The sequence below is a fragment of the Vulpes vulpes genome, chromosome 5 (genome assembly GCF_048418805.1).
Source record: "Vulpes vulpes isolate BD-2025 chromosome 5, VulVul3, whole genome shotgun sequence".
NCBI classification, from domain to species: domain Eukaryota; kingdom Metazoa; phylum Chordata; class Mammalia; order Carnivora; family Canidae; genus Vulpes; species Vulpes vulpes.
The window spans coordinates 56,171,302-56,196,145 of NC_132784.1; the positions used below are offsets into that span (position 1 = coordinate 56,171,302).

At 45.9% G+C, this 24,844-nt stretch overlaps 1 protein-coding gene across 3 annotated transcripts in view; it reads left to right on the forward strand.

Moving 5' to 3' along the window:
* Nucleotides 1-24,844, forward strand: part of ZNF236 (zinc finger protein 236) — a 111,059-nt gene that overhangs the window by 80,711 nt on the left and 5,504 nt on the right. For 2 of the 3 annotated variants that reach the window (XM_072758139.1, XM_025997764.2), the window contains 5 exons: nt 867-1,019; nt 6,489-6,676; nt 14,328-14,459; nt 16,518-16,715; nt 18,520-18,649. In XM_072758139.1, the coding sequence (XP_072614240.1) occupies nt 867-1,019; nt 6,489-6,676; nt 14,328-14,459; nt 16,518-16,715; nt 18,520-18,649 (801 nt within the window). Of the gene's footprint in view, nt 1-866; nt 1,020-5,391; nt 5,474-6,488; nt 6,677-14,327; nt 14,460-16,517; nt 16,716-18,519; nt 18,650-24,844 lie in introns of all 3 variants that reach the window. The other variant, XR_012001595.1, reaches the window with a different exon arrangement.

The window sequence follows — 24,844 nt, forward strand, 5'->3', positions numbered from 1 at the left end:
GATGGCTCTGCTGTGCTGATAAAAGTACTGCAATTCTCAGTGTGCCTGTGCCCATGCCCACCGCGCACAGCTGCTTTCCTGTTTCTGTGTCTTTAGAGTGGCGTGAGGATGCCAATGGTGATGGAGCGGAGTATGGCGTCCTTCTGTCTGTCAGTGCTTTTCTAGTTGCCTTGCTTTATGCCTCACTCGACAGCAGATGTTTTTAAACTAGCTTGCCTGTGTCCAGGCTTCCCAAAGCGTTCAGGTTGGGTTTCGCTGACGTGGCAGCACATTTTCCAGGTCTCACGTTCTTGCTTGTTTCCGTACAGTTTGGTCACAGTGTGTGGTCCTGTACTGTGGCAGCTGGCATGCACAGGTGTAGAGAGCCCAGGGCTGGTCCCCTCCAGTGGGCAAGTGAGCCCCGAAGGCTGTGGTGCGGGGAGCCCTCACCTGGGAGAGCCCCAGCCTCACCGTTTCCCTGAGCCCCTGTGGTGGCCTGACTGCATTAAGGGAGGTTCTGGGATCCACTCATGAAGCCTCTTTCATCCACTAAACATGTTTACCACCCCTGGTGGGTCCACTGCGTTGGGAAGCTTTGCAACTCAGTTGAAGTTTTATTCAACAAAGTGCGTAGCTTTGAGTGCTTAAATATTGAATTAAAGTAGAACTCTTTAGAAGTACTTAAAATGCTTTATGGCTTAGAGAGTGTGAACAAATACTGTCACTGAGGGACAATGTATCTTATGGTCTTTTCGTTCTTTTCTGTAAATATTATCATAAATGAAAGGGCTTTCATTTTAATGGGATGTTGTTAAATGTTTAACCTCCTTGCCAGGATATGAATGAACGTGTTACTTTCTGATATCACAATATGAATTTCCATTTAGGTCAAGATCTTATTCAGCACAATGCTCATGGAAGTAGTGAAGTGAATGGGAGCATACGCTTGTCAGCCCCCGCTGCCACTCAGTCTGCAGGTGCCACCCTGACCATCAGCAGCGACCAGCTGCTCTCACAGGGTGCAACGCTAAACTCCTCAGGTACGCAGCCAGCGCCTCGGCCTCCAGAGGCCTTCTCAGGGCACACCGTCAGTGCCAGGAAGGCAGCCGTTCGCTCTTGTGGCCAGTGTGCCAGCTGCATGTCTGTCATCGATGACCCGTGCTGATCTCTGAGTACAGATTCTGTAGACTAGTCAGCCAGTTGGTAGCTCTTCTTACTGAGGAACATGAGCGAATAACTGTATGCAGGTACCCAAGTATGTGTGTTGTTGCGTGTGAACGTTGTGAGGACTCCGTATTGAGGCTGCCCCTGCCTTCCATGCGGGGAGCTGCCAGCTTCTCACTTCGTGCCCGGCGCGAGAAGGCATCTCTGTGAGGTTTTGAAGTGTACACTTTGACAAATAAAAGTAAATGAGCTCCAGTAAAATAAGTTACAGACTCACAAGGACTCGTTAGCAGTTTACCATGACATGCCTGTCTCGTTTTCCGCATCTCATATTTTATTAATTTCATAGTCCTCTTATTTTCCAACTCTATATACTAGTTTTTGAGAAAAAATTTAATTTTCAGATACATATGTAGCTACAGGTAGGCTATTTTTTTCATGCTTATTTGAAATGCTTTCTTACGCAGTAATTCATTTCTTCAGTAAAAGACTGTAAGTGTACTGTACTAAATCTGGGAAGTGATCCTGAACAGGGCACACATAGTCCCTTCACATCTGGCTCCTAGGAACTAATGGAGCACAGACATTACTGAGGAATCTGGAAAACATTGTGAAGTATGGCTGTAATGAAGAATAAGGAGAGCAGATCATAGGGCCTAGGGGGGATGTGACCTGGAGGGGATGGCTTCTGTGAAAGTGGGGCTCTGGGCATGTATCCGGAGAGGTAGGGCAGTGCTGAACAGGAACCCATGAGCCAGGCAGGGTGGCATGTGGTAAGGCTCAATGGGACATCCCCAGGGGCCATGGGCCGTTCAGCACATAAGAGGAACTTTTGTCCCCCCCTCTTGTCCACAAAAGCACACACTGGTGCCTGAGTGGTTAAAGACTTTGTCTGAATTCCGTATTGGCAGATCCAAACTCTGGATTTCTGGCCCATGATGTTTCAATTGTGTCTCTGCTCTCTGTGTTTTTGTGGGCCAGCATGAGTGGTTGTCGTGCTCTGGTGTGGGCTCTGTTCTGGAAGGTTAGCAGTTCACGCTTTCCCTGGCTGCTTCCCTGGGGAGTGCGCTGGCTGTCAGTGGTGGGATCCTGCGTCTCCCTGAAAGCTCTGCTTGACCTCTTTACTGCGTCCTTGGCAGATGGATGGAAAGACTTCTAGGGTTTAGGTGTTTTAATTTAAAGGGAGTGTTTTTTGTGCTATTTTGGTGATCCTGGATGTTTGCTCGTGCAGCAGATGGTGTCATTTAAAGTGGGAGTTGTTGTGATGGGGATGGAGAAGTGGATGAAATGAGGACATGGGCACCCTGAGGGCTTTACACTGCCATCCTCTTGTCGGTTGGATGCAAGGTGGCTCACCTCCACACCTTGTGATGGAGTTTCACGTTGCTGGGGAGTCTGCACATAGTGGCGCTTGTGTCAGGCTGCTCTGTGGGACACCTGGGTGGCTCAGGGTGTGATCCTGGGGTCCTGGGATAGAGACACATCAGGCTTCCCGCAGGGAGCCTGCTTCTCCCTCTGCCTATGTCTCTGCCTCTCTCTCTCTGTACCTTATGAATAAATATTTAAAAAAAGAAAAGGCTGCTCTGAATGATGCACTGATGTTTCTTAAGAACAACACACGTTCCCATTTTTCCTGATTTAATTTTTTTCTCTCCTTTAGACTTACTGTCTTAGAGACAACCAAGTATATGTCTTCCCTTTAGTGTAACTTGGTGCTTTATTTAACATTTTTTTTTATTTAACATTTTTTTCTAAAGAATTTAGTGAAATAGAAGTTGAGTTCATAATTAAAAATGTTTAATGACATAATATCAGGTGTTATATATACATGGTTAATGTTCTGTGAGCAGGTCAGTGGTATTGTGTCCTCAGATACCTTTGGCATCTTTGAATTAATCTGGATATGGGAACAGAGTCTTCATATGTTGCACTACTCAGTCATGGATAGGAGGCAGATAATTGTCAAGGTTTGTGTGTTCCATTGGTACTAGTTATAATGACGGAGCTGACCCCATGGGTATAACATTGGCCAAGAGGTTGCATCATAAAAAGGCAGCGTTTTCCTGAGCGTCAGAGTCACTCCCTGGCCTGGCTTCAAGCCACGCCACGTAAAAATCGAAACTGAACTGAACTTGCAATTCATTACACGTGCCTTTTCTTAGAAACACAATAAAATAAAAACCCAGTGTTCTCAGGTGCCACATAAAGTCACATAAAGTGGCGCTTGAGATCAGAGCACAACGAAGGTGCACGTGGCTGCTGTCATCTGGAGCTGTCTCCAGATGTGGTTGAGGTGTATCAGCCTCTGTGACCGCTCTGGCCCTTTGCATCTCCATGGAAGCCCTGAAAACTCAGGTGTTACCTTTTAGGTTTAGAAGTAAATGGAAGTACCGCAGACTTCCATGTGCAGGAGAGAAGCATGAGTGTGTGTTCCACTGTCGGACACGGGGTAAGGCCACCCCCAGTCTGACCCTGACAGCATCCACCACAAGATCGGACACATGGCTTCTCAGGACCTGGTCAGATGTGATGTGAGTGCTCTTCAGTGGCAGAAGGAGTCACTAACAGAGGCTTGACAATTTAGCACAGCTTTTAAGGAATTTATCTCAAATTGGTGTTATCTTTGGTGTTATCTTTTTGTTCTTACCTTTGTCCATTTGTTAATAGAATTTTGATGAATAAGTTATGTTTTCAGTGAAAAAAAAAAAAAACAACAACCCACAATTCTTTATTTCCTTCCTATGTAAGGTTATTTTACCCTTTGTTTCTTCTAGATTTAAGTATCATCAGTTACTTACTTCCCAGCAGCTCAGAGGTCTTAACATTTCCCACGTGGGGGTACATTTTATAATGAAGGAGGACATTCTCCTCACTTTCTCCTTGGGGATGAATGCCCAGGCAATGTTTCTCTCTGTTCCTGAGGCCTCCTCCCCTACCTTTATCCTAAGGAAAAACTGATCTCACATCCTTTAAACTGTTTATGAAACTTTCCAAAATTATCATATTAAGTTTTCTCAGAAGCTGTGAAAACTTTTCCCAACAAATATTTAAGGTAGTGCTGAGTTTGATGACCATAAGGGATTTACTCATCCTTAAGATGAGTAATAATAATAAGACTTAATAAGAGATGACTTACTTTGAGTTAGAAGCATAAACCAAAGTAGGACTTAGATTTCTCTGATGTGGCCTCTGGAGGACTCATAGGTTCAGAGCCAGTAAATAAGGACGGAAAGTGAGAATTTTATAGTCTGTGCTCAAGTATTCAGCCTTAATTTCCAGGTTGAGAGTATTTAGTTTGAATTAAAACTGTGGTTTCTAGAGCTTTAAGTAAATATTTTTCTATAATCAAGAATCATATCTTGAACAAATGGAATTATAGCTTTTAATTAGTTATTCAGTTGCATGCTTAAGAAAACTTTGTTCTTTCCTATTCACATCACCTGTTTTGGGACTATTTGAGGATAGAAGCTCTACTTGAACTGCTATCATCCTCTTGGTGGCAAATGTCTTGAATGGGGAGCATGGTGGAACATTGATTCATACACTTTTGGCATCGAGGTGTGAACCCAGCATGGGCTGAGGTTAGCGTTCCCACTGACCTTTGTGTCAGGAGCATGCAGGCTTCTGTTTTCTCTTCGGATTTCTTGTGCTATATAGTTCTGACCCCCTGCTGCATTGATGATCATCAGGGAGTTGGATGATCTGGTGGGGAGCAGAGAAGAGGCCTCATCCCTTTATCTCAGGAGTTTGGGGAAGGTTTGAGGTCCTGGCCATCTGAGTAGTACTCAGCCCTGTTAGCGCTTGGTTTTTCTCCTTGTAAGGATAATTCTGGTGAGCCTTTCAGCAGGTGCTTCTCTCACTGGGCCCTTTGATGGCCCCTCCCTGATTTCCCTAGTGTTGGTGATTGAACATCCATCCACGTAGCTGGTCATCATTCTCAGGATTCTTCTTTTTAATCTTCATCTGCTCACGTTAAAACCATCCCTGCATGCTAGTCTGCAAGAGCGAGTCAGGGTGTGTGGAGGTGGCGTCAGGAGAACCCGAGGCCAACCATATACTGGTAACTGGAGTGCTTAGAACATACACCCTCCACAAATCCACACTCCTCCGGTCCTAGCAGTCCTAGCAGTCCACTCTGCGCAGAGGCTCAGCAAGGTGGGAGGGGTCTGACGAGGTGGTCTATGGAGCCCCGGTGGCTGCTACAGAGCAGAGACTCCTAGCCTCCTAATGGTTATACTGCTTTTGAAGGTTCCAGGTCTGTGCAGCACAGTGTGGGACTCCAAGAGTGTGGATCTATGGAGGCATTGTATTTGGAGGACTCCAGTTACAAGTAAGTAACCTAGTTTCCCTGTTGGCCCCTGACTCCGTGCAGAGGCTCTGGGCTAATGTGGCCCGAGTCACAGCAGAGTATCCACGGGAGTCTCTTTTTGTTTTGTTTTTAAACCTAATTAGGAAATAGAGTTTTCACCTTTTACTTTGGTTAACCATCTTGGGGTCTGTAGCACCCAGCCCAGCGGCTGACACAGTGGGTGATAAGTCACGTTTGTTAGATGAATGGAAGGATAGATGGTGAGAAGTGTATGCGTGTGTGTGTGTGTACACGCATGTGCATGTGTGTTATGCTTACAAGTAAAACCTCAAAAACCTGTATTCTGTTGGTGCCTGCCACAGGACTTTGAGAATCCCGTGCTCAGCCCATCTCACTGGCTGCATGAGTTTCTGTTTTGTAGAAGAAAAGGCCTTTCTTTGCCTGACTCTGTCCCAGATAGCTTCCTTTCTCTTATCATTGGATATCAGGGCAAAATACTATAATGTGTTGTTGTCTTTTCCAAAGAGAAATAGGATGTCATAGCAGGATAAGTTAGTATTTAAAGGGTTGAATGAGGTTTATTTCAGAATAAGCAGACATGAGGAGGGTGAGGGGGCCTTAGCAGATACGGTGCAGTGTAGGCTGTGGAGCTGATTGGTGCTCAGTGGGTCCCATTTGGTTCCTCTCTGGTCCTAGACGGGACAGTGTCCTGGAAATCGTTGGCAGTTTCCTTCTGCTGTAGATGTAGTGACTAGGACTGTAGGGTCACATTTTTTACTCTTTTACTGTTTTTTTCTTGATATTATACTTAAGCAGAGTGTATTTACGCATAAATATATTTAAAAACTGTAGAAGCCTTGCCATAAAATTGGAATGAAAGATTCTATGATTATCTTGATGTAACTTCAAAAGCTTAGGTAAACATAAATGCTGACTATGACAGATTAGTTCCTTTATAGAAACCATTCTTCCCATCCAATTAAAGTTGGACTTACCTAGCTTTGCTATTAATATACTTGTTCTTCCTCTTTTGTAGAACTTAATGCTACCACTGGCAGCCTTCCTTCGACCACACCAATGTCTCCATCTGCCATATCTGCTCAGAACCTGGTCATGTCTTCATCAGGAGTGGGAGGAGATGCCAGTGTCACGCTGACTCTGGCCGATACTCAGGGCTTGCTCTCCGGAGGACTGGACACGGTCACGCTCAACATTGCTTCTCAGGTAGAGCACTGCCCTTTCCTTCATGGGAGGATTGTGGCACACTTTAATTTCTTCTTTTCTATGTATGTATATGCTGAAGGTTTTTTTTTTTTTTTTTTCAAATTTGAAGTGGTTTGCAACATGTGGGTGGCTCAGTCGTGAAGTGTCTGCCTTTGGCTCAGGTCTTAATCCTGGGGTCCTGGGATGGAGCCCTGCATTAGGCTCCCTGCTTAGCGGGGAGTCTGCTTCTCCCTTTGACCCTCCCCCTGCTTGTGCTCACTCGCTCTCTATCAAATAAGTAAAATAAGAGAAAATTGAAGTGGTTTTTTTTTCAGATTAAAATATGTATAATATGTTAAATGCAAAAAGAAGAGAACAGGAAAGTTCAGTAAAGACAGAAAACTATATTTAAAAATCCACTAGCCAAATGGAATTATGATTGACCTCTTAGTGTATATATCCTTCCAAACCTTCATATGCAGGGGCACACATACATGTTTTAACATTTCTACAGAAATGAGCTCTTGTATACATCACGTAGTGTGAACTCCCTCTTGCTACACTGTGTGTGCCTTCCCCGCCAGTGATTTAATTTTTTAAGATTTTTGTTTTATCCATTTTAGAAAAAGAGAGTGTGTGTGCACACTCGTGAGCAGAGTGGGGCGGAGAGGGGAGATGCAGAGGGAGAGGGACACGTAGGCCTGACACTATGACCCCAAGATTGTGATCTGGCCTGAACTGCAGAGCCAGATGCTTCAGGGAATGAGTCACCCATCAAAGATTTTAGCAATGCAAACATGATTTAATGGCTGTTCAGCATTTTGTTTCAGGAGTTTGTTGAAGGGCAGGGTGCTCAGGGTTTCAGTAATGAGGAAATTCTCAGGCTTTCAGTGACCTATGGTCTCAGGGCAGTGCCTGCAGGTAGGTGTGCTGGGTCGGAGGGTGTGCATTCTGAGTAAGGCATTGAGCTGAGACACCGGGGCAGCTTTAATCGTTTAATTAGAGAAACCTTGATAACTTACAATGAAGATCTATTGCAACAACCATGTCTGGTCGTTCCCCTTTCTCTCTGCCTGTCCCTGCCCTGAGAACAGCAGAATGTGCCACAGGATCAGAGCACAGGATACATTCTGTGACACGCTCGTTCCACTCAGGCTCGCTGCTCAGTCACACAGCCACACGGCGGCTGCGGCTGTTTTGATTCTGGATTCCAGTCCTTTCCATGTGTAAAATAGGGACCCTTCCCTGTCCCGCCCCAGGGCCGGCATGGAGCCAGTTGAGCCGATCTCAATTGGTCTGTACCAGCACAGATCATCTTGCTCCCGAACTGCCCTTGTGCTGCTGGCAGAAGCCCATCCGGGGCGCTGGGGGGAGTCGGCCCTCCCACAGGACACACGGCATGCAGCAGGGGAGGGTGGCTTCCATGTGGCGGCTGCATCTGTGCTCCTGGCCAGATCCTGCTGTGCTGTCCTCACGCACCTGCCTTTCTGCCACTGAAGGAGAGAAGTGTCTCACTGAGTTCTTTACGTATTTTAACATTTACTTGTTCTCATGTGTTACTCCATTCCTGTTGTCCTGTTGTCAGGATGTTATCACCCTTCTAAATATTAACAGTTAGTATTATATCTTAAAATTATAGTTGGAACAGGAGGAGCCAACCTAAGAGGTAAATGATGTATTTTCTTTCTCAAGGCAGGATGCAGGGAGTTTGATTGATTCTTGATGCATTGCTGTGCGTCCTCACTTCCTACCTGTGATTCTAGTATCGATGATGGTCATACATAACCTTATATTCCAGTTGCCGAGCAAAGCCATAAATAAGTGTGGTGCCACCTTGCTGCTGACCAGTACTGGCAGGTGCAGGCACATGTGAGGACGTGGCTCCTGCCCTGTCGCGTATATTCGTTGGCAGTCAGGGCCATGGCTGGTTTCTCACGGTACAGTTTTAACTATAGTAGTTACAGAAGTAGTTGTGAGGTAAAAATCATTTAAAATACAACTTTAATGCTTGGAATAACTTTGCAGAGTGGGGTCAGGTTTGATCAGAAAAAGCCAGAGAGGCATTTATTTCTATAGTTATGAGTTTATTTTCTGTTTGTTAAATTATATCACTTTGAGAATTTTTTTTTTTTTTAAGATTTTATTTACTTATTTCAAAGTATTGGAAAGAGAGCACAAGCAGGGGGAGTGGGAGAAGGAGAAGTTCCCCGTGGAGCAGGGAGCCCGATTCAGGATTGGATCCCAGGACCCAGGGATCATGACTTGAGCCCAAGACAGATGCTTAACTGACTGAGCCACCCAGGCGTCCCCAAGAATTATTGTTATAATTGCAGTGCAGTTCAATGAGGAGTTCTTCGTTCTTCTAGGTTACGTTTTTAAATAATTCAAATATTTTCTGAGGATGTCTTTGCTCATGCACAGGGTGGCTATTGGGCCCTCGGTCCTGCTCCCAGGCTGGCTCCCTGAAGCCTCTCACACAGAGTGCAGAGATTGGGGCCAAGGAGGGCGTTGCTGCCTCGAGAAGTTTCTGTACAGGGCATCAGATTAAAGTGTTGGATATGACAATGTTAGTGCTAGGACAAAGTAAGGCTGCCTATGCAGAGTGAATGCACAGGTGGGGATGGGATCTGGCCTGGTGCCAGAATTAATAAAAAGCACGTGTATATGTGCTACTCCTCTGGCTAAAACCCTCTGTGGTCCCTGCTACGTTAGCACCACATCCACATTTCCGTAGTGGCTTAGAGGAGTCTGTGCTGTATACGCAACAGCCCCCACCCCTTTCTCCTGGCTCACCCCGAGCATAGATCGCAGGCTGCACCAGTTCCATGTACCAGGCCATGGCAGACCGCGGTGGGGTGTGCTGCAGGTCAGCTCTGCCCTCTCTCCTGCCCCAGCCCTGCTGTCTGGGCCAGCTGGGTCTGAGAGTAGCAGCAAAGGGTGGCAGTGAAGTGTGCCCGAGGTCCGGGGGCACCGTTGGCTACAGATGAGGTGTGGCCGGTGTCGGGAGCACCGTTGCTGCAGATGAAGTGTGCCCAAGGTCGGGGGGCACCGTTGCTGCAGATGAGGTGTGCCCAAGGTCGGAAGCAACATTACTGCAGATGAACAGCGGCTTCCTCCTGCATGTCTGTGGGCTACCTCACTGATACATAATCTCTGGTTTACTTTTCAAAAATTATCAGTTAAAAAAATTAAACCCAAATTGATTAATTAGCACACATTGTATAAGACAATAGTATAAAAAATCTGCAATTGAAATTCTGTAGGTTCATTTGAATCTCTTCTGTTAGCTGCTGGACTTTAATTGGACTCACAATGACTTCATACCCTGAAAAGTTAAAAAAAAACCAGATCAACCCTGTCTTAGCTTTATGAGGGCTATTTTTCTTTTTCTTTTTTTTTTTTAATTTTTTTTTAAATTTTTATTTATTTATGATAGTCACAGAGAGAGAGGCAGAGACATAGGCAGAGGGTGAAGCAGGCCCCATGCACTGGGAGCCCGACGTGGGATTCGATCCCGGGTCTCCAGGATCGCGCCCTGGGCCAAAGGCAGGCGCTAAACCGCTGCGCCACCCAGGGATCCCCTATGAGGGCTATTTTTCTAAACATAGTCATTTATTGCACAAAAGAACCATCATTTTATTGTCAAAAGGTTAATGAACATATATGGAAATGTTTATAAATATGTAAACTGTTAGGATTGTTCATGATCATAAAAGTGTGACCTGGAAATCCAAGGCAGTTATGAGAAATGAACTGTTCTAGAAATGGTTGTTCATTACAGGCAAGAGTCAGTCACTAAGAGGCAAGCATCCATGGTTTACCAGTAGTCCCTTCAAACCATTCACAACATGTGCTTCTTGAATTCAGTGAGGAAGTGAAGTGAGAACAATGTGCAGATGCATTAGCCAATCCCCCGTGTCTGCACGTGGAAAGTCAGGCCCTCCCTGGGAAACTGCAGAGACGTGAACTGTAGATGTTAAAAACACATGAAAGTACTATCCATTTATTGTGTATCATTTTTCTTTTTCTTTTTTGTTTTTTTTGTTTCTTTATAAGGTCCATGAGAGAAGAGGGTGGGAAGAACAAAAAGAAGTGGTCTAATTTTTTTTTTTTTAAAGGTAACTTTGTAGTATCTTTACTAGGGAAATTATTAAAAGAAAAATTGATGAATTGTAGAGATTTCTTTTTCAACTACAAACTTGAAATGAGTTTTTCTTTCCAAATTTTGGACTGTTGGTGGCGGGGGTGGGAATCAGGCTACTAAATGTGACAATTTTATAAGGAAATGCATGCACTTAAAAATCTATTCAAGAAAGCAAAGTGATTTTTCAGTTCTTGTTCTGAAAACAAAAAGAAGTAACTGACTCATCCTTGAAGCACATTCTATTTTATATGAATTCTTGTAGGTTTGTTGTTTTTTTCTAACTTTATTGACCTGGTACAAAATATTTAAAACTTACTAGTTAGGCATGTAAATGTGTTTTTTGGGGTCTCAATAAGACATCAGCATGTGACCATGGCAGCTGTGATTAAAGACGCTCCGTGTGAAAAGCGGGCGGTTCTGCAGTCACTGTCGTGTCTGTAGTGACTGGAGGTGTCCTGGCCCCGGCTTCCAAAGCCTTCATGCTGCCTTCCTGTGGTGCCTGGTGAAGGCTGGCTGGTTCTCAGTGTCTGGATGTTCTCACAGAGGCACAGTGTGCATTTGAGTTCAGTCGGAGTTGTCTGGGGCATGGAAATGATGAGTTGCTGAGAGCAGATCCTGGCGAGATTAGAACATGGGCACAATGAGTGAGGTCAATTTACAGGGATGTGGTAGGGAATCAAGTCGGCTGTCATGCCGAGCCTCGTCCCTCTGGATGGGAGCCCTTGGCGATGTTTTCTCAGCATTTCCCAAACCAGGTTGCACATCACAATACCCAGGTTCCTCCTGCAAGGTTGGTTCAGCAGCGGTGGGTGCGGCTGGAATTTGCTAGTGCTTGCCCGCCTTCGGTGATTCTGGTGCAGCTGGTCATTGGGGCCTGTTTTACTCTGCCAGGGCTCAGAGAATTCCTGCAGCTCCCATCTCAGTGTAAACCAAATACAGCAAAGAGGTAAATAACAGTGCAAGTAATAACACGAACCGAAAATAAAGGACTTTGAGATTCAGGTCACCACTTCTGTGAGTGTGGCTAATTGTTGAGCATTTATTTTACTAGACACTTGATTTTTAAATCAGGTGTATGTGTGAAGAATACTTAATGTTAGCAATTGAAACACCAATAATAAGCCAGTAGATTACATTATATTGGGAGTTTTTTAAATTAAACTTTTTATTTGAGATAATTATTGATTTACAGTGAGTTTTAAGAAATGATGCAGACAGATCTTGGGTACCCTTTACCCAGCTTCCCCAGGTGGTAGCATCTTGCAAAACTGAAGATACAATATCACAACCAGGTATTGTCGTAGTTATAGTCAAGACCCAGAACATTCCATCCCTCGAGGTCCCTCATGTTACTACCTACTGCCCCTTCCCCTGACAGTTGCTAATCTATTCCTTACTTCTGTAACTTGTCTTTTCCTCCAATAAACTTGCATAAGCTCACAGTCTCAGAGGTCTTAGCTTTCCTTTGAGAACATGTAAGTGTATTAAGCCAACACTGGTTCCTACATGCACCAGAATTTCTGGCCGGCAGCCAGGCATATTTGTCTGATTAATTAGAAAGTGCAAATTTATTATTTTTGATTGGCACAATTTTCCAAAATTGTGTAGTCTGGTAAGAGTGGTGGCAAAAGCAAGAGTGCAGAAGAGTACAGTGACTGGTGTTTGAAGGTAGTGATATGCAGCTAACTCCCCTATGTGAGGGGATGGTGGACAGGAAGCTTTGTTGATATGGATAGGAACTTGCCCAAAGTCCGTGTAAAAAAATTTAAGGAGATACCTTAAAATATCACTTCACTTTTTTTTTTTTTTAAATATTTTTTTTTAATTTTTATTTATTTATGATAGTCACAGAGAGAGAGAGAGAGGCAGAGACACAGGCGGAGGGAGAAGCAGGCTCCATGCACCGGGAGCCCGATGTGGGATTCGATCCTGGGTCTCCAGGATCGCTCCCTGGGCCAAAGGCAGGCGCCAAACCGCTGCGCCACCCAGGGATCCCTCACTTCACTTTTTTTAAAACTGCCTATAAAAAGCAGAGAATTCAAATCAATTTAAGAAGCTCTTTTTCAGGACGCCTGGGTGGCTCAGCGGTTGAGCGTCTGCTCAGGGCCTGATCCCGGGATTCTGGATCGAGTCCTGCGTCAGGCTTCCTGCGTGGAGCCTGCTTCTCCCTCTGCCTGTGTCTCTGCTTCTCTCTCTTTGTGTATCTCATGAATAAATAAATCTTTAAAAAAAAAAAAAAGGCTCTTTTTCTCTAGAATCCATGATACTGTCCTTGTAAATGTATATTGTGCCCTGTGTTCCATCCCATGGCCTCTTTGTCCCTGTCTGCGTACCACAGTATCTTTCCCATGAGAAGTGGACCTGAAATTCTTTAAATACCTCTCAGTCCTGCACCCCTTCCAGGCTTATCTGCCCCATCGAGCTCAGCATGCCCCAAAGACACGAGGAACACCCGCTCTCTCAGCCAGGGGCACCAGTGACATGGGCCATGTGCCTTATGACCAAAGCATCCTTGCTGTCCTTGCCTCCCTACCTGTGCGTTGATGTTGGCCCTTCACATCTTTGTGTTTCACGTGCGTGTTCTGATCACGTGTAAAGTGCGCTGGCTTGCAGTGCACATTGTATGTCTACTGAGTTTGTGTGGCTTGGCATTTGAGGCCTGTGGTCGGCCCGGCTGTCCCTGTGTGCATGCCCCTGGCCACCCCCCACTCTTTCATTCTCCCTTTTTGTCTCAGATTCATGCTCAGTAGTGAGAGGTAGGCTGGAGTGGGAGTAAGACTCAAAGTAGTTTGTATGCATAGCAAAACTGAGTGTGCGTTTTTGAACAAGTAAGTGTTCTTTGTATGTACATTTACAACTTTGTTGAGATATACTGTACCTACCATAGTGGTCACCCGTTTATTGAAAGTATACAATTTAACGGTCTTTAGTCTATTTACAGAGCTGTGCACCCGTGAGCACATCTAGTTTTGAAACATTTCCTCACCCTTAAAGGACACGTGGCACCGTGAGTGGTTAGTGGTCTGTCCCTCAGCCCGAGGCCCCTGACAGCCACCCTGTGTCTGTAGACCCGCCAGTCCTGAGCATTTCACATCCATGGAAGCCCACAGCATGTGGTCTGTGGCCAGCCCGCCTCACTTGGCATCCTGTCGTCGAGCTCGTCCGTGCTGTGGCTCGTGCCGTACACCAGTGCTTCCTTCAACTGAATAGTGTTCCGCCACACAGACATGCCTCACTTTGAACATCCCTCACCAGCTAATGGATATTTGGGTTGTTTCCCGCTCTGCAGCCACTGTGAAGAGCGCGAGCGTTGGAGGGGATATTATTTTTGAGCATTTTCATGTGTCTGGGTTTCATGTGTCTGGAGCAGGTGCCTGGGGATGCCATGCTGGGTCACAGGGTGTTTCTGTGGTGAACTTCCCTGAGGACCTGCCCACTGTCCACAGTAACTGCACCACAAGAGATACCCCTGAGGTTACCACTGGGTTTGATAACGTTAACGCCTTCTGAAGCAGTCTGTCTTTGCAGGGCCAGCAGTTCCCAGCCTTACTCACCGACCCCTCGCTCTCAGGCCAGGGGGGAGCAGGTTCGCCGCAGGTCATCTTGGTGAGCCACACTCCACAGCCCTCCGCTGCTGCGTGTGAGGAAATCGCCTACCAGGTATGCTGTGCATGTGCATTCACACTCGTTTGCGGGTTTAGGGAACATGGGTTGAGGGAGGGCTCAGGGAGCTGGGGACCACCACTGGAGGGCATCTCCGGCCCAGTGGGGGTGAAGAGTAGGTGTTGCGCTGCACAGGGCCTGGGGACAGCCTGTGTCCAATGGTGGATACCGACTCTGACAGTCCACGGTTTGTGGTTTGCTGCGATGGGGTTTTCATGCCACAAAATAAGATATAGAAACCAGTCATGTGTGAGGCTAGTTTTAAAGTTACAAGTGTCTCCTTCTGTTTGCCTGCTGATCAGACTTCACATGGCCTTTGATTTGCGTTTAGTTCTTTTTGAGGGTTTTCTTTTAATACCTCTGCTGATTCTTCTAGGTCTGGTTGTACATTTTTCATATACACGCTTATGTGTGTGTGTGGCCTGTTTGTCATTTGACTACCTTTTTCCTTAAGGTGCATGTTTTGAGGGTTTAGAACATTTAGTAAATGATAGTTGTAAATATAGAAGAGTCTAAAAACTTCCTTAAAGCTTTTCGGAGTTAGCAGTAAATTACAGATAATAAATAGTTACTGACTCTGAGCGGTGCTATGTTCTGTGCAGTTTGAGCAAATGAGTTTCAGGGAAATTACTCACTGGTCTTTCCATGGGATGAGGCCTCCTTCCTTATAAAGAAATGAGATCAGCACAGGGAGTCTCCTCCAGCCGAAGCTCATCCAGCGGAAGGTCAGTTGTGTCACTTTAGCACACTTGGCTCAGGGACCCTCAGCCCTGGCAGTGCCTAGAGGACTCGGAGCAAGCTGGTGGACTTGCGGGCACAGCGGAGGGACACGGGCACCGAGTGTTCACAGTGTTCCATCAGGGCAGCTGCTGGGGGCGCTGCGAGCACCCCTGGAGAGCCCTAGCCCCGGCCTCCGGCTTTAGCCCATGCGCCTGGCTGTGTGTTGCCTGCTTTAATCACGTGGTTTATACCTGCAGTTATTAAGCAGCCTGATGCATTTGTTCCTGTGCCTTTCAGACTTTCTTTTGATTCACAAGAAGTATATTTTACATGCTGAACTGAACACATAGTTTTGTTTCATGTGTTTGTTGTTTCCTGGCTTTGTGCACACAGACCCTCACATGTAGACACACTATACCTGACATAAGCATCACAGAATAATACCCACTTCATGGCATATGACATGACTGCATCATTTTTGTGCTTCTGAGCTTTTTGGTTTTATTCCTTTTTTTATTAAATTCCTTTTTTTTATTATTATAGCATACATTAATGATCTTAGAGCACTTTGTAGAAATATTTTATTAAATATTCTTAAGTTTTATCCCTTTCTATGTATCATAAAATTATGAGAAAGTACTTCATAAACTAGGTTAAAAATGTTGACAAATCCTATCAATTTTCATTATAACTATTTATAATTTTCTTTAAGTTATCATGTACAAGTTTTTATCTGCAAAACTAGACTCCTATTTGTAAAAGCTCAGTCATAAACTCCTGCTTTATTTGTTTTCAGGGTGTTAATGGCATCGCATTAAAATGATTTGAAAATGTAATTGGTTGTGATTTAAAGTTTGGGGAAATGCTTTCATGCAATCAAGAAGTAACACACCTTCTGCTAAGTATGATTTATACCGCAGTTTGCTGAGAAACGATCTTCATCCATAGCAGTAGCATTTTGGGGGTCATGTCCTTTACTTTTGTCTAAGCTAACCTACTACCCACCGCACTTAGTGCATGCTGTGAGCCGGGTATCGCTCTCAGCACCCGGTATCCATCAGCTCCTGGAGCCCCACCCCAGCCCTAACAGGGAGGTGGTGTCAGCAATGACTGTTTATCAGATGAGGACACAGGGCTGGAGCATCCAGGATAGTAATGCCAGAGCCGGGTCTGCCCATCTGATCCGAGGCCGTCGCCCCCACCCTGCTGGCCTTTCCTGGGATGAAAGTGCCATGGGCCGGGTGCACCTGCATGGTGTGTCTCTGTCATCTTGTCATTTGTCCCTTTGCAAACCGCAGCCACTGAGTAAAGTCCGGGCTTTCCAACCTGCTGCAGGTAACTGACGTATCGGCCAGCCTGGCACCAGGGGGGCCGCCTGAGAAGGAGGGCCGGCTGCACCAGTGCTTGGAGTGCGGCCGCACGTTTGCATCGGCAGCCCTGCTGCTGCACCACAGCAAGGAGGTGCATGGCCGCGAGCGCATCCATGTGTGTCCTGTGTGCAGGAAGGCCTTCAAGCGTGCCACGCACCTCAAGGTAAGCTCTGTGCTGGCCTGGCAGTGGGCTCCAGGGTTAGAGACCTTCGCTGGAGGGTGTGTGATCTGGTAGAAGTCCTGAGTCGTGCTCACAGAAGGGAAAGAGTAACAGATTTTTCTGTGGTTTGGAGGAGGTCAGTGAGATTTTAGTTTTAACAGGTCTGCTGGGTGTACAGGTGAGCAGTTATGTTTATGTGTGGTTCTGACGCGTGTCCCATGTGACTTACACCCTCAGAGTGGCAGATGGTGAAAATACCTACAGGCCAGGCTGGGGGGAAGCAGGAATGCCCCTTGCCCTGGGGCCCACACTTGGCAGGACTTCCCACAGGGGTCTGGGGACACCTCACCAGCTGGGTCAGCACCCCCTTGAGATAGGGTGCAGAGGTCTGCATGCTGTGAGAGTGGCCAGATGAACTCCGGGACGTGCACACAGTAGGGAGGGGGAAGAGGAAGGGCCTGGGAAGTGAGTTCCAGGGTGGTCAGGTGGCCTGCTTGGTGGAGGCGGCCCCAAGGCTCCCCAGCCAGTGCGCCTTGTAACCAAAATTGTCATCATCTGACCATTAAGTAGCCCTTGATGGATCCCAGCCTTCCTGTGCAACAGCACCTAGACTTCTGCCCTCCTGATGTGTGGCCAGTTTCTGCGCCTCCCCTCTTTCTCTGCCATGTTTTCTGGAAAGAGGATGCCTTGTTTGTTTTCTAAACAAACTGAAGCAAAATCTTGCAAAGGGAGATGTGTGTGTGGCTTCCCCTGCCTGGTCCCTGTCTGAATCTGACCCTAATACTTAGAATCTCTGTGACGTTGGCTGGGTCACGTAACCTGCACAGCTTCAGTTTTATAATTTGTAAAATGAAGATATTAATACTTAGATTTTATGGTTATTTTGAGGAATATAAAGTGCTTAGCATAATGCTTCCCTCACAGTGGAGAGGGCTGAGATGATAGCTATGATAATACTGTCTAATAGAGCATGAAACCTTTCAAAGAGGCTGTATGATTAAAGAAAAATTTTAAAGATGTTTTTAATAATATATATATTCCTATCCACGAACATCCTTAGGTGAAGTTGTGTCAGGAGATAAGTAGGTAGTCCGTGCCACTCACAGTGACAGGGACACGTCCAAGGCACACGAGAGCCCTCGACGGGAAAAGCTCCCTATGGCCAGAGCTGGAAAAATTCCAGCAGGAAAATGTATTAAGTGGTGTTGCATTATAACCCACAGTACAAAATAAATACCATTGAGTCCTTCCTGATGGAAGTGTGACTGAGTGCAGAAATTGGTAAGTAGGGAAGTGAGGACCGACAGTCCGTGTGGACGCTGCCATCAGAGGTGTCCCCTCCTTAGCTGTGAGCCCCGGAGTCATCTCCTCCTCCTGTGGAGGGTGTATGAGGGGGCCGGAGAGACTGCGGCCACCTTAGAACCACCTGGAGTGCAGCCTGCGCCCTGTGCTGGAGGTCGGTCCACACGGGTGGATGGAAATAGCGCTTTACCTGCCTCAGCCCAGAGCCCAGTCTCGTCATGAGAAGCACCCAGACAGACTCAGTTGATGACCCTCCCACCAGATAGCTGACCGTGTTCCTAAAGCCATCAAGGTCGTTGGCAATGAGGGAGGGAGCCGCACAGCTGGTACCCGGGGTTGTGAGGGGCCTGACGCCCATGACTGAATCCCTGAGGATGCTCATCCCACATGGTCCTCAGCAACCGTACTGTTCACTGGGGTTCCCATGGTCGCAGCTCTGTTGCGAGTCTGTAGAGCTCTGCCATGGTCGTGAGTATTTCTTCCTTTTGTGTGTGGTCTTCAACAGGAGCATATGCAGACGCATCAAGCTGGCCCCTCATTGAGCTCCCAGAAGCCAAGAGTGTTTAAATGTGACACCTGCGAAAAGGCGTTCGCCAAGCCAAGCCAGCTGGAGCGGCACAGCCGCATCCACACAGGTAACCGTGAACTGTGTGCTCCCAGGTTCAGGTCTTGGCAGCAGAGGTGGGCTGATGAGAAAACGTATTTTACGATGTCATATGTTATTTATAAAGCCAGGGCCACAGATTCTGTTTTTTCCCCTAATTTTTCATCAATTTATCATGTTGACTTTTCAAGTAAAAGATTTTGCAGTGTCCTTGGTGACCGTGGGCAGTAGAACCATTAGGCAAGGGTTGCTGTGGCTTCTGGGGACCTTGCCTGTATCGGGGTCCCCCCCACATCCAGATGCCAGCTCCTCCTACTGTGGGGACACCAGTCCCTCTACTCCTATTACATCTTGTCACCACCTAACCCTGCCCAGGTCTGTTGTGTTGTCAAACCAAGATCACCAAGACCTAAACTCTCACCCATCTGCCCTTGGTCCGGCTCCCTGACAACTCACTTGCACCCTCCACGCCTGCCACCCTTCAAGGCGTGCTGCGGCTCACGTGGAGACACCACTGTCCCAACCCCATTCTGTGGCTCTGTGGTGGCCTCTCACCTCAGGACCCACTGCGGGACCTGCCTCCGCTCCAGCCAGCAGCCCTGCATGTCCACAGAGCCAGCCGGAAACTGCGGGAGGTTGGCAGATGGACCCTTGGATTCCTGTCTGAGCACCTGGGGGTGGGACCCTGGTGTCCTCTGAGCCGTCACGCCCACTGCTGCACAGTGGGCCCTTGCCCTGCGGCGTCCAGCCTTGGGGACCCTCAGGGTCTCACACCTGCCTGCCTTCTGGAGTCCTGACTCTGCTCACTGAGCATCCTCTCTCCTGGGCCCCTCGGCCCCATCTCCCTTGGCCTGGCTGTCTCTGACTCACCTGCAGGTGTCAGCTTGGACCCCTTCCCCAGGAGGCCTCTGTGACCCCAGTGCCCCTGGCTGGCCCACGGGCCTCCTTGTATTGTCAGCATAGACTCAGCACCAACCAGGTGTTTGGTAAATAGCTTTTGAGTGAAAGATAACGATGCTGTACTTCTGATATATTTACTCAGAAACATGGTTTTAAGAGATAGAGACTCCTGTTTGCCTTTAGAACAAGCTAGGTGCTCTGAAGGTTTAGAGAAGCCCATAGATGGCAGATGGCTGTGGGCCCTGCCTGCTGCTGGCCGGGATGCACCCCCTCTGTGTGCATGCCACCTTCAAGCCTGCAAAGGCCCCTGCACGGCCTTTGGTCCCTGCAGCTCCCCTTCTGCCTTCAGCCACAGGACCCTCTGCTCTGAAAGTCTCCCTGTGACTCAGCCCAGGTTCTCTGACCAGTGGCCATAACCACATCTATGACATCCTTGTCCTCCAGGCACAGGAACACAGGTGCAGGCGTGCTGTTATCATGTGCTCATGCCCTGGGATTGGGGCAGGACGTGTCGGGGCCACCTTGGGGGACAGTAGGAAGCCCTCCTGTGTCTTGGCCACTGGATGGAGGGACAGACAGAGTGACAGGGGGTTTACCTGGGAAAGATGCACAGCAGGTGTCCTCAGGGCAACCACGTGGGGCTTCATGCGGACATGTCTGGGGAAGCCACATGGGAAAAGGGAGCAGGTGCCTGGCCAGGCGGCAGCCGTCCAGAGTCAACAGGAAAGAACCTTCTGGGCCCAGGGCGACTTGGTAGGGGACAAGTGTGTGGGGAAGTCAGAGAATGCAGGCCCGGGAGTGTGCAGCAGGGAGATGAGTAGGGCTTCTGGCAGGAGTCAAGGGGCAACATCCCTTCCATTCTTGGGTTTCTGTATCAACATCAAAGGAATTAAAATGACATTTTAGAAAATATTGGATAAATTATACTTGTGATTAGGTAGATTTGACATTCTCATGTACTTGGTGTGGGTTTGCTTTACTGCCACAACGTGTTTTAGGAACACTATTTTAAGCATAGGGGCTCTACTTTTATTTCTGGGAGTTCTGGTAGCTGTGGATTAAGGTTTTTTTTTTTTTTTAAATAAATTAATTTTTATTGGTGTTCAACTTACCAACATACAGAATAACACCCAATGCTCATCCCCTCAAGTGCCCCCCTCAGTGCCTGTCACCCATTCACCCCCCCCCCCTTCCACCACCCCTAGTTCGTTTCCCAGAGTTAAGAGTCTTTATGTTCTGTCTCCCTTCCTGATATTTCCCACACATTTCTTCTCCCTTCCTTTATATTCCCTTTCACTATTATTTATATTCCCCAAATGAATGAGATCATATGATGTCCTTCTCCGATTGACTTATTTCACTCAGCATAATACCCTCCAGTTCCATCCATGTTGAAGCAAATGGTGGGTATTTGTCGTTTCTAATGGCTGAGTAATATTCCATTGTATACATAGACCACATCTTCTTTATCCATTCATCTTTCGATGGACACCGAGGCTCCTTCCACAGTTTGGCTATTGTGGACATTGCTGCTAGAAACATCGGGGTGCAGGTGTCCCGGCGTTTCATTGCATCTGAATCTTTGGGGTAAATCCCCAACAGTGCAATTGCTGGGTGGTAGGGCAGGTCTATTTTTAACTCTTTGAGGAAGCTCCACACAGTTTTCCAGAGTGGCTGCACCAGTTCACATTCCCACCAACAGTGTAAGAGGGTTCCCTTTTCTCCGCATCCTCTCCAACATTTGTGGTTTCCTGCCTTGTTAATGTTCCCCATTCTCACTGGTGTGAGGTGGTATCTCATTGTGGTTTTGATTTGTATTTCCCTGATGGCAAGTGATGCAGAGCATTTTCTCATGTGCATGTTGGCCATGTCCATGTCTTCCTCTGTGAGATTTCTCTTCATGTCTTTTGCCCATTTCATGATTGGATTGTTTGTTTCTTTGGTGTTGAGTTTAATAAGTTCTTTATAGATTTTGGAAACTAGCCCTTTACCTGATATGTCATTTGCAAATATCTTCTCCCATTCTGTAGGTTGTCTTTTAGTTTTGTTGACTGTATCCTTTGCTGTGCAAAAGCTTCTTATCTTGATGAAGTCCCAATAGTTCATTTTTGCTTTTGTTTCTTTTGCCTTTGTGGATGTATCTTGCAAGAAGTTACTGTGGCCGAGTTCAAAAAGGGTGTTGCCTGTGTTCTCCTCTAGGATTTTGATGGAATCTTGTCTCACATTTAGATCTTTCTTCCATTTGGAGTTGATCTTTGTGTATGGTGCAAGAGAGTGGTCCAGTTTCATTCTTCTGCATGTGGATGTCCAATTTTCCCAGCACCATTTATTGAAGAGACTGTCTTTCTTCCAGTGGATAGTCTTTCCTCCTTTATCGAATATTAGTTGACCATAAAGTTCAGGGTCCACTTCTGGGTTCTCTATTCTGTTCCATTGAACTATGTGTCTGTTTTTGTGCCAGTACCACACTGTCTTGATGACCACAGCTTTGTAGTACAACCTGAAATCTGGCATTGTGATGCCCCCAGATATGGTTTTCTTTTTTAAAATTCTCCTGGCTATTCGGGGTCTTTTCTGATTCCACACAAATCTTAAAATAATTTGTTCTAACTCTCTGAAGAAAGTCCATGGTATTTTGATAGGGATTGCATTAAACGTGTAAATTGCCCTGGGTAACATTGACATTTTCACAATATTGATTCTGCCAATCCATGAGCATGGAGTATTTTTCCATCTCTTTGTGTCTTCCTCAATTTCTTTCAGAAGTGTTCTATAGTTTGTAGGGTATAGATCCTTTACCTCTTTGGTTAGGTTTATTCCTAGGTATCTTATGCTTTTGGGTGCAATTGTAAATGGGATTGACTCCTTAATTTCTCTTTCTTCAGTCTCATTGTTAGTGTATAGAAATGCCATTGATTTCTGGGCATTGATTTTGTATCCTGCCACGCTACCAAATTGCTGTATGAGTTCTAGCGATCTTGGGGTGGAGGCTTTTGGGTTTTCTATGTAGAGTATCATGTCATCGGCGAAGAGGGAGAGTTTGACTACTTCTTTGCCAATTTGAATGCCTTTAATGTCTTTTTGTTGTCTGATTGCTGAGGCGAGGACTTCCAATACTATGTTGAATAGCAGTGGTGAGAGTGGACATCCCTGTCTTGTTCGATCTTTGGGGAAAGGCTCCCAGTGCTTCCCCATTGAGAATGATATTTGCTGTGGGCTTTTCGTAGATGGCTTTTAAGATGTCCAGGAAAGTTCCCTCTATCCCAACACTCTGAAGGGTTTTGATCAGGAATGGATGCTGTATTTTGTCAAATGCTTTCTCTGCATCTAATGAGAGGATCATATGGTTCTTGGTTTTTCTCTTGGTGATATGATGAATCACATTGATTGTTTTACAAGTGTTGAACCAGCCTTGTGTCCCGGGGATAAATCCTACTTGGTCATGGTGAATAATTTTCTTAATGTGTTGTTGGATCCTATTGGCTAGTATCTTGTTGAGAATTTTTGCATCCATGTTCATCAGGGATATTGGTCTGTAATTCTCCTTTTTGGTGGGGTCTTTGGTTTCGGAATTAAGGTGATGCTGGCCTCATAGAACGAATTTGGAAGTACTCCATCTCTTTCTATCTTTCCAAACAGCTTTAGTAGAATAGGTATGATTTCTTCTTTAAACGTTTGATAGAATTCCCCTGGGAAGCCATCTGGCCCTGGACTCTTGTGTCTTGGGAGGTTTTTGATGACTGCTTCAATTTCCTTCCTGGTTATTGGCCTGTTCAGGTTTTCTATTTCTTCCTGCTCCAGTTTTGGTAGTTTGTTGCTTTCCAGGAATGCGTCCATTTCTTCTAGATTGCCTAATTTATTGGCGTACAGCTGTTCATAATGTGTTTTTAAAATCGTTTGTATTTCCTTGGTGTTGGTAGTGATCTCTCCTTTCTCATTCATGATTTTATTAATTTGAGTCTTCTCTCTCTTCTTTTTAATAAGGTTGTCTAATGGTTTATCTATCTTACTAATTCTTTCAAAGAACCAACTCCTGGTTCTGTTGATCTGTTCCACACTTCTTTTGGTCTCGATTTCATTTAGTTCTGCTCGAATTTTAATTAACTCTCTTCTTCTGCTGGGCGTGGGGTCCATTTGCTGTTTCTTCTCTAGCTCCTTTATGTGTAAGGTGAGCTTTTGTATTTGAGTTCTTTCCAGCTTTTGAATGGATGCTTGTATTGCGATGTAATTCCCCCTCAGGACTGCTTTTGCTGCATCCCAAAGATTTTGAACGGTTGTATCTTCATTCTCATTAGTTTCCATGAATCTTTTTAATTCTTCCTTAATTTCCTGGTTGACCTTTTCATCTTTTAGCAGGATAGTCCTTAACCTCCACGTGTTTGTGGTCCTTCCAAACTTCTTGTTGTGATTTAGTTCTAATTTCAAGGCATTATGGTCTGAGAATATACAGGGGACTATCCCAATCTTTTGGTATCGGTTCAGACCCGATTTGTGACCCAGTATGTGGTCTATTCTGGAGAAAGTTCCATGTGCACTTGAGAAGAATGTGTATTCAGTTGAGTTTGGATGTAAAGTTCTGTAGATATCTGTGAAATCCATCTGGTCCAGTGTATCATTTAAAGCTCTCGTTTCTTTGGAGATGTTGTGCTTAGAAGACCTATCGAGGGTAGAAAGAGCTAGATTGAAGTCACCAAGTATAAGTGTATTATTATCTAAGTATTTCTTCAGTTTGGTTATTAATTGGTTTAAATATTTGGCAGCTCCCACATTCGGGGCATATATATTGAGGATTGTTAAGTCCTCTTGTTGGATAGATCTTTGAGTATGAGATAGTGTCCCTCTTCATCTCTCACTATAGTCTTCGGGGTAAATTTTAGTTTATCTGATGTAAGGATGGCTACCCCTGCTTTCTTTTGAGGACCATTTGAATGGTAAATGGTTCTCCAACCTTTTATTTTCAGGTTGTAGGTGTCCTTCTGTCTAAAATGAGTCTCTTGTAGACAGCAAATAGATGGGTCCTGCTTTTTTATCCAGTCTGAAACCCTGCGCCTTTTGATGGGGTCATTAAGCCTGTTCACGTTCAGAGTTACTATTGACAGATATGAGTTTAGTGTCATCATGATATCTATTCAGTCCTTGTTTTTGTGGATTGTTCCACTGAACTTCTTCTTAAAGGGGAATTTTAAGAGTCCCCCTTAAAATTTCTTGCAGAGCTGGTTTGGAGGTCACATATTCTTTCAGTTCCTGCCTGTCTTGGAAGCTCTTTATCTCTCCTTCCATTTTGAATGAGAGCCTTGCTGGATAAAGTATTCTTGGTTGCATGTTC